The following is a 10,462-nucleotide window of genomic DNA, read 5'->3' on the forward strand; positions in this document are numbered from 1 at the left end:
ATTTTATTAGGAATATTAATTAGTAGAGAACACAGACTTAATTAAAGTACTTTATAATTCTTTTCCATAAGATACTTAGGGAAGGGCGAGGGAATAATGCGAAGATAAATTGTATTATGAAATGATAGGAAAAGAAAAGAATACATTAGTTAAAGGAATCTCTGTCACATGAGAGCAGAGAGCAAAAACTAAAAGAATCTAATGAACCTCTGCCACAGAAGAGCAGAACACAAGAAAGAAAAGAATATATTAACTAAAGGAATATGTGTCACATGAGAGCAGATCTCTGCCAATAGAGAGCAGAGAGCAAAGATAAAAAGATTTTAAAAGATTGTATGCCACATGAGAGCAGATGCAACCTTGTTTGAGCCTCAGTGCCAAATGTATAGTGGGGAAGCCCACATACTGAGAACTGTTTTCCAGATGCAAGCATATTGAAATACACTTAAAAGTAACATTGTATGCGGCATGGCCGTGCACACTGTATGCATCTAGAAAGTCATACCTGGGACTCGTGGCTGGGTAATGTCGGGAGCGGGTAGGCAACTGACACATGAGCTTATGGCTTGCGTTAGGAATAGACATGCATCATACTTGTTTGTGCATATTTGTTTGTGTGTTTTCTGTGATTATGGGTGTGCTAAATGGCTGTTTGAATTTTGTGTTCTATAATTATTGAATTAGATTGTTCCTTGTTGACTGTTATTGCTAACCAAGTATATATATAAAATGAACTAAAAATTTCTAACCCCGATTCTAATAAGAACTCCCCAATTCTTACCCCCTATTTTCTCCCTTTTCAGCTATAGGTGCGAAGGTTTAGTGCAGAACTACAGCAGCATAGAAGATTATGCTTACAAGTTGAGTTGTTAGAATTTATTTTTCTCTCATCGTTTATTCTTTTGTTTTTTGGCGGGGTAGGACTTGTAATTGAAATTCTTTTACTAAGTCTATGTATATAATGCTATGTGGAGATATATATATATATATATATATCTTTGTGATTAAGTAATTAAAAGTAAAAACTATTTCGTTTTCTTAATTAAAATTTCGGTTCGTATTCGTGAAGGCTCAATATTAAATAAAGATAGTATATAATAAAAATGTTTAGAGGTAAGTAGCGCCTGTACTTTTAGTACGATCATGGGGTACTAAAAGTTAGGGTATTACATTATGGTATCAGAGCAGTTCGTTTCTGTTAAAGCCTTGGGAATGGATTGATTATGCTTCACTGCATACTCTGAGTGTCTGTCATGCGATAAAACTTGTCTTAATGACAAGAGTTTGAGTTTCAAATGCATGATTGTCTATTGATTAATGCTGTTAGTTGACCGTTGCATCTCTCATGGTATTAGGTCTGGCCAACTTAATGCTGATGATTTGTATATACGGAAATACTAATAGATTTTCATAGACAAAATAGAATTAACAGGTTATGCGAATCATGAGTTTTGGGAACGTTAGGAGTTATTTTTCAAAGATCCGTTTAGTTTCGACCTACGATTCTTGTCGCAAGAGTTGGCACATTGTTTCTTGTTTTACCATCTTCATTGGAGTTCTTTATTTCGGATACCTTTTCTGAACCATGCTTTGATTTTCTTCTGACCATATTCCATCATTCGCATATATTTTTGCTTGATCATGTTCCTGTACCACACTACACTTTTTCAATCATTTTCACATGATATTATTTTTCTCATATTCAAAAATTGAACATGTCAAATCTTTCTGTTTTTCTTTGACATGTCTAAAAAGGAAGATAGTATGAATCTCTTCCATCTTAAATCAATTTTTGAGAGCGAAAATTTTTATAAGGTGGGTAGAATATAACAATCTGAATTTTTGGTAATTAAATTAAATTTTATGATTCTTTGAATTTAAAATTCATTAGACTTTTTAAATAATTTTTATTATAATGAAACATTTTGAAAAAGATAAAATAATTTTAATTATTATTATTATTGTTCCAAAAAAAAGAAAAAAAAAAGAAAGTGGCCGAAGGCCATTATATATACATATAGGATTTTTTACTTAAATAAATTGTATGGGAGTCAGAATTATCTGATTCCCCTGAAACAGATTCTGCAACGTGAATCTCCTCTTGGTATTATTATATAAATTGTCCTAGGCTGCATAGGGTTACAGAAAACGTGAATCATCTCAGCCTAGAACGATTAATGCATGAACATGTAAGGCAAATCAAACGTAAATTGTGGCAGGGTCTCCAGGGTTAGAAGAAGAGCATAAATCGTCCCAGGGTGGTAGGTTTCACGTGTTAATGGGCTAACTCTCACTGGGCTGCCACGATTTATGCATTATTGGGACCCTATTCAGCCTGGCACGAGTTATGTTTGTGTTCGTAACACTAACTGGGCTGGGACGATTTATGCCCAAGTTAGTAACCCTAAGGACCTAAGGACGATTTACACAGTCAGAAACTCTATAAATAAACGAGTTTCAAACAGATGAGCCACACGGGACATTTGTTGAGGGTGTGAGAGATGGCGGAAAGTATTTTCTTGTTAGTGCATCACCGGAAAAAAATTGATGAAAACACAAGTGAGGGTGTAACTTTTTCTAGCAAAAAGTAGATAGGTGTGTTTATAACTCCGTCAACGACGTTGATGGATTTGCACAGTAGTATATTAGAGAAGGCTGGAAAGTGTGGTAAAAAATGCGTGAAGCAATTATTTTTTCGTATTCCGATATCATTGAAGCAAGGTTATGTTAAGTTTGGGAAGTACGCGATGTTGGGTGATGACGACATGCGAGTTATATTTCACAGTCAATCAATATTTTCCGACTTAGGCGCGCTGGAGTTGTTTGCCAGAATGGTTGACGTGGAGGGCAGTAGCGGGGGATCTGCTCCGAAACTGCCCACTAGCGTCATAGAAGGGACTTCCACCGCCATTCCAACAGGGCAACCAGTGACTCCACTTGTTTTGTCCCCATCTTTTGCTGCTGATTTGCCTGTCCCGGGTGATGACTTGGGTGATGGGCGGAGCTTCGGCCAGCTTGCAGCTGCTATGGGATCTGCACATGTAGTGGACGGTGTACCCGCATTCATGGAGGTAAGAGAGAGAGATCCGTTTACGGAGGCTATAGGTGATGATGGGTCAGATTCGGAGCCACCAATTATTGGTGACGAGAGCGACGGTGAAGAGGACACTGCATTTGCCGGGGGAGCTCAAACCCATGGTAGCAGTGGTACACAGCAGTACCCTTGACACTTTACCACATTGGACCTTGAAGCTATGAACCAGGCCGCAAATGTAGATTAGCATCACCCTGTGATTCATGGAGAAAGGCCTAGCGTGATTGGCACGAACGAGTTTGAGGTCGGGCAACGGTTTGAAACAAAAGAGGAAGCTGTACTAACAATCAAGAGTTATAATATTCGGCGGGGTGTAGAGTATAAAGTGTTTGAGTCCGACCAGTTGAAGTATCATGGGAAGTGTGTCCAGTTCGGGAATGGTTGTAACTGGCTGATCCGTGTCACTATGAGGCAGAGGAAAGGCTACTGGGAAGTCAGAAAGTACAGCGAACCACACACGTGTCTAGCAACGGAGATATCGACGGATCATAGACAGCTTGATTACCATGTCATATGTGCCTCGATTCTGTCATTGGTGATGGCTGATGCATCGGTCTCAGTTAAGGTGTTACAGAATGCGGTGTCTTCGAAGTTTGGATTCAAGCCCAGCTACAGGAAGGTTTGGATGGGCAAGCAGAAGGCAATTGCTCAAATATATGGAGATTGGGAGGAGTCTTACAACCACATACCACGTTGGATCATCAGGGTTCAGTTGTATATATCGGGTACTATTGCGCTTTTGCGCACTTCGCCAGTAAGGATAGGTAATATCGTAGATGCGTTAACGGTTTTCTTTCATCGACTATTTTGGACGTTTCCTCCATGCATTGAGGCATTTAACTATTGCAAGCCACTGATATCCATCGACGGGACCCATTTGTATGGGAAGTATGGCGGCACTCTTCAAATGGCTATTGCCCAGGATGGAAACTCGAACATTCTCTCAGTGGCTTTCGGGTTAGTCGAAGGGGAAAACACGGATTCGTGAAAGTTTTTCCTCAGCCACCTCCGCCAGCATGTCACCCCTCAACCTGGCATTTTAGTCATATCTGATCGACACAATGCCATCAAGGCTGCCTTGCTTGCGGAGGACGGCGGATGGCTCCCACCGACAGTATACCGGGCATTTTGTGTGTGACACATCGCGGCTAACTTCGCACTATCATACAAGTCTAAGGAAGCCCGGAGGATTCTCGTGAATGCCGCATATGCAAAGACTGAGGAGGATCACCGGTATTACATGGACATTTTGCGGAAGGAAGATCCTGCAATGGTTGAATGGTGCGACAGGATTGAGTTGGAGTTGTGGACCCAATATCGGGATGGTGGTCGTCGATATGGTCATATGATGACTAACATCTCCGAGTGTATCAACGCCGTGTTTAAGGGTACACGCAACCTCCCGGTGGGTTCGTTAGTTAAGTCAACATATGGGCGTTTGGCCGAGCTCTTTGTGAGGAAGGGAAAGGAGGCCGAGTCTCAGGTCGGGACAAAGCAAGAATTTTGTCAAACCCTTGTGAAGGCGATCGAGAGGAATCTACAAGCCTCTAGAAATATGAGGGTGGATCTGTATGACAGGGGAAACTCTGAGTTTGTCGTTGAGGAACTTGCGCCGACTGCGGGGAGGATTGCAATGAGTGTGTGTCGGGTGTCTCTATCCGCCCGCACATGCGACTGTAGGTAATTTCAAGCCATCCACTACCCGTGTCGTCATGTGCTTGCAGCATGCTCATTTTGTAGACTGGATTGGAGGACTTACGTTGATGAAGTCTACCGTATGAAGACCGTGTTCAATGTCTACAAGATGGGTTTCTCTCCGCCTATCCAGGATGATCTCTTACCCGTATACGAGGGACCTCGTGTCATCCCCAATCCCGGCATGATGCGGGCTACAGTTGGAAGACCTCGGAGCACTAGAATAAGGAATAGTATGGATGAGGCAGATCCGGATAGACCGAAGAGATGCGGACTGTGTAGGACCCCAGGTCATACCAGAAGAAACTGTCCACAGTGACCGGGAGCTTCTGGATCGCATGAAGGTAGCAATGCATAGGCGCCGTTAGCTTATGAGTGTTTACTATTGCTCATGCGTCTGTATAATATGTCGTGTACTTTTTAAGTTTACATTCGTTATATGCCTTTGTTAAGGTGATCTATATGTACTTGAATTCGTGTGTTCTTAATTTACATTGACTATGCTTTTGTTTGGACTTATACTTATCTTGTATTACCTCATGGTAGTGATACGCGAACGAAACATATTACGTCATGCACAACACAGTCAAAGATAGGAAACGATAGTAACATAAAACATGTACCAAATATAAACATGTACCAAATGGTAAGATACAAACCCATAAAGTAGCAAAACATGTATGAAATGAACAAGGTAGTTAAGTTCGACCAAGAAGTCCTAACACAAGTAACATAAATCATAAGACCAACTATAAAAACAACACTACGCACTGGCCAAGATCTATCCGCCAACGATAACTAACACATGTGTGAACCTGTGCCTCACTTTGCCGGCTTGATCACGCGCTTCCTCCGCTGCGTGACTGGGACAAACGCATCTGGGGGCCTGCTATCATCGGCATCTGCAGGCTCCAGCAGAACAGGCGGTGGGTGTTGTCTCAGTCCACCAAAGGCAGATGCTGGAGTGCCTCCCAAAGCAAATTCGCCTCCTTGATATCCAGTCGGCACTTCATTCAAGTCGACGTTGAGATCCACCGTAACACCATCAAACTGTGGCCTGTAATCACCAGCTGGGCTCCCGAACTGGGAAAAGTCTGCAAAAAACTCTGAACCAGCGCCGAATACCTGCTCCATCTGGTTCGGGCTGCCGAAGTCGGAGAACAATGTGGCCGCATCAGCCTGGACACCTCCACTCCCACCCTCAGTAGTACAATGGAATAAAGAGCCCTCAACCCCTACAACATCTGTATCTCCCTGATGCCCAGCAACATGCCCTCTGGAGGTACTACCACCCGCCACCACCATGCCCCCAACCCCCTCGATGACCCTGGTGGCCAGTTCCACCATCATCTCCCCCGTCACCGCCATCATCACCTCCATCACCGCCATCATCATCGTGATGCTCTAGATCCTCATCTATCCCAAGAGCATCCTCGAATCTTGCCCCAACAGGCTGGCTGTATCGAGTCCCCACACGCGCATGGGTCGCTCTCCGCCTATTGTCAGGCACATTTGGTCCTTGCTGCCTAGCAGGTGCAGCAACATGACCCCGAACTGGAGCATCTACGGGAACTCCACCCACTTGAGGATCCATGAGTAGACGATCATGTGAAAGGAACCTACGTGCTACACGGAACCACCAGTCGAGATATTCAGCAGACGGACGGGGGTCTGGAACCAACTGAAACGAAAGCACGCTCTGACGTCTCTCATCCCAACACTGATGCCATGTGGCGAATACCTCCGGAAACCACCTAGTGGGTCCTCTACCATCCTTCGATAACAAGAAGTCGATGTTGATGGTTGGCTCTGGGATGTGCTGAACTCCCCCGAGCTGGGATAACACCCTATCAACTTGATACCACTCTATTGACGCAAAGTATATCAACGCAGTGGTCGACTTCCATAAAAGCGTGTGGTCAGGCTAGAGTATGTCAGGATGGACTACTTGGATTACCTCAAGACTGTTGTACAGCATCCAAATGAACTGCAACATGGAAATCAGTCAACATTACCAACCGAGTATATGAAAATAGAAATGCAGCACATAGCATTATAGACATTCAAACTTACATCATCGCCAGTCAGCCTATCTAATCTGTGTCGGGTAGCAATCACACGAGGTCCCTTCTCATCCGACGACGGAAGAAACCGACCCCACCTGCTCCATTACAAAGCGACCAGAAGTGAGCCTATAAAATATGATACAAACATATGCATAACCATGATGTTGCATCAAAATGATATACCTCGCAGCAAGCGGCCAGAGAATAGCGTCAAACCCTCTAGGCCTGAATGCCGGGAAATGCCAAAAAATCCAAGACTTTAGTAGTGACAACGGTCCAGCGAGGTTCTTTACATTCCGATTCGCAACCCTACAGAGACACCTGTACAACCAAGACAAAGTGGCCGAAGCCCAGCTGTACTTGCCGAGTCCATCGAGGTCTGCAACATACGGGAGCCACCGTAAGTGTACCCTGGCACCAGACTTATCCGTGAACAGCGCGGTGGACAACAACATCATAATGTAACCCCGTGCATAGATCTGAACCGTCTCCCCTGACGCATGAGCGGGCAATACTCTAAACTTGTTCTGGAACCAAGAAAAAGAAACTGTGAAGTCATCGATGCAATCATCCGGTGGGAGTTCACCAAATAACTCTCCAAACCACACCCATGCAGGCTTGCCACCCTCCATCAACTGCTCGAAGTCGTTGAGGCACCCACTTACTGGATGACCGTCAATAGGAAGGCCAAACTGGTATGCCACATGTTGTAGTATTATGGTACACTCCCCAAATGGCATATGGAACGTATGCGTCTCGGGACGCCATCGCTCCACAAAAGCACTGATCAGCGGCTCATCAAGCTTGAACCAATAATCATTCAACCGAGCAACATGTAATAGGTTGGCACGATCTAAGTATGGGAGTATACGATCATGCAGTATCATCTTCTGTTGCCGATGCACGCTCCTAACGCATCGGGTTGGCTGAAAATACGCAAACATAAGCACATCATTATTTCAGGTCCTTATTGGTGCACGAAATTGTGATGTCCAGGCTCGAACAATCCCTGGTAATGGCTACAAAGCTTGGTGCTTTGATCTTAATTCATAATTGTCACAACTTCGATACAACTAACCAGCAAGTGCACTGGGTCGTCCAAGTAATACCTTACGTGAGTAAGGTTTGTGGAGTTGAACGCCAGTTTCTGTGCCAGTTTGGGCGTTCAACTCTGGTTTTGGATCCTTTTCTGGCGCTGGACGCTATATTTGGGCAGAAGGCTGGCGTTGAACGCCAGTTTACGTCGTCAATTCTTGGCCAAAGTATGGACTATTATATATTGCTTAAAAGCCCTGGATTTCTACTTTCCAACGCAATTGAAAGCATCATAGAAGTGGTCTTGATGGGCTTTGGAGATGAACCTTTCCATCTCCCATGACTCGGATGTGGAAGCTTTTGTCTTCCCTTTCCCTCTTCTAGAGGATTCTCCGTTCTTGGGTGCCATCAATGGTAATGGAAAAACAAAAAAGCTATGCTTTTACCACACCAAACTTAGAATATTGCTCGCCCTCAAGCAATAAACAAAAGAATAGAAGAAGAAGAAGAAGAAATATGGAGAGGGAGAGGGAGATGTGGCTTCGGCCAAGGAGAGTGTAGAGGGGTGTGTTGTGTGAATTTGGTGAAGAATGGAGGTCTTTATATAGGGAAGGGAGGGGGGTTTAAAGTTCGGCCATATGGGTGGGTTTGGGTGGGAAATTGGTTTTTGAATTTTGAATGTAGGTGGAGTTTATGAGGTAGGTTTATGGGGAAGAGTGGATGGATGTGAGTGGTGAAGAGGTGATGGGGAAGAGAGTTTGAGGTGATTGGTGAAGGGTTTTTGGGGAAGAGTGTTTATGGGGTTGTGTGAAAGAGAGTGGTGATAAGAGGTGAGTGGAGGTAGGTGGGGATCCTGTGGGGTCCACAGATCCTGAGATGATCCTGTGGGGTCCACAGATCCTGAGTGGATCCTGTGGGGTTCACAGATCCTGAGGTGTCAAGGCATTTACATCCCTGCACCCATTAGGCATGTAAAAATGCCTTTGTACCCAACTCTGGGCGTTCAGCGCCAGGTTGGTGGCCATTTTGGGCGTTCAACGCCCAATTGTGTGCCATTTCTGGCGTTGAACGCCAGAACCATGCCTGTTCTGGCGTTCAGCGCCCAAAAGCTGCCCATTTTGGGCGTTCAGCGCCAGAACCATGCTCTGTTCTGGCGTTTGAACTCCAGACAGATGCTCCTCCAGGGTGTGATTTTTCTTCTGCTGTTTCTGATTCCGTTTTCAATTTTTATATTTATTTTGTGACTCCACATGATCATGAACCTAAGAAAACATGAAAAACAATAAAAATAAGAATCTAACACGTCCTCTACTTGTCCATAAGCCTGTCTTCTTGAGCTGTCTGCCATCTCTAATGAGATTTTAGCAGCTTGCACCCCATAGATTCCCAGTTTCTCTATTACAGAGAGGGGCATGAGGTTTATTCCTGAACCAAGGTCACATAGAGTCTTAAAGATCATGGTGCCTATGGTACAGGGTATTATGAACTTTCCAGAATCCTGTCTCTTCTGAGGCAATGTCAGTTGATCCAGATCACTTAGTTCATTGATGAACTCACGTCCTCCTCTCCCTCATTGGGTTCGGCCATTTTGCTTATGTCAATGGCCTTGCACTCTCCTTTTGGGTTCTCTTCTGTATTGCTTGGGAGAGTACTAGGAGGGATTTCAGTGATCCTTTTACTCAGCTGGCCCACTTGTGCTTCCAGATTTCTAATGGAAGACCTTGTTTCATTCATGAAACTTACAGTGGCCTTAGATAGATCAGAGACTAGATTTGCTAAATTAGAAGCATTTTGTTCAGAGTTCTCTGTCTGTTGCTGAGTTGATGATGGAAAAGGCTTGCTATTGCTAAACCTGTTTCTTCCACCATTATTAAAGCCTTGTTGGGGCTTTTGATCCTTCCATGAGAAATTTGGATGATTTCTCCATGTTGAGTTATAGGTGTTTCCATAAGGTTCACCTAAGTAATTTACCTCAGCTATTGCAGGGTTCTCAGGATCATAGGCTTCTTCTTCAGAAGATACCTCTTGAGTACTGTTGGATGCAGCTTGCATTCCATGCAGACTTTGAGAAATCATATTGACTTGCTGAGTCAGTATTTTATTCTGAGCCAATATGGCATTCAGAGTATCAACTTCAAGAACTCCCTTCTTCATAGGTGTCCCATTACTCACAGGATTCCTTTCAGAAGTGTACATGAACTGGTTATTAGCAACCATATCAATGAGTTCTTGAGCTTCTGCAGGCGTTTTCTTTAGGTGAATGGATCCACCTGCAGAAGTGTCCAGTGACATCTTTGATAGCTCAGATAAACCATCATAGAATATATCCAGGATGGTCCATTCTGAAAGCATGTCAGAAGGACACTTTTTGGTCAACTGTTTGTATCTTTCCCAAGCTTCATAGAGGGATTCACCTTCTTTCTGCGTGAAGGTTTGAACATCAGCTCTAAGCTTGCTCAGCTTTTGAGGAGGAAAGTACTTGGCTAAGAAAGCCGTGACTAGCTTATCCCAAGAGTTCAGGCTGTCTTTGGGTTGAGAATCCAACCATAATCTAGCTCTGTCTCTCACAGCA

The 10,462-nt window shown here is 43.9% G+C and overlaps 1 protein-coding gene across 1 annotated transcript; it reads left to right on the forward strand.

Annotated features, from left to right (window-relative positions):
- Positions 2,625-4,082, forward strand: LOC107610910. Its single transcript, XM_016312889.1, has 2 exons — positions 2,625-3,217; positions 3,308-4,082. The coding sequence occupies exons 1-2, from the start codon at positions 2,625-2,627 to the stop codon at positions 4,080-4,082; spliced, it is 1,368 nt and encodes a 455-aa protein (XP_016168375.1).

The sequence above is a fragment of the Arachis ipaensis genome, chromosome B08 (genome assembly GCF_000816755.2).
Source record: "Arachis ipaensis cultivar K30076 chromosome B08, Araip1.1, whole genome shotgun sequence".
Classification (NCBI taxonomy): Eukaryota; Viridiplantae; Streptophyta; class Magnoliopsida; order Fabales; family Fabaceae; genus Arachis; species Arachis ipaensis.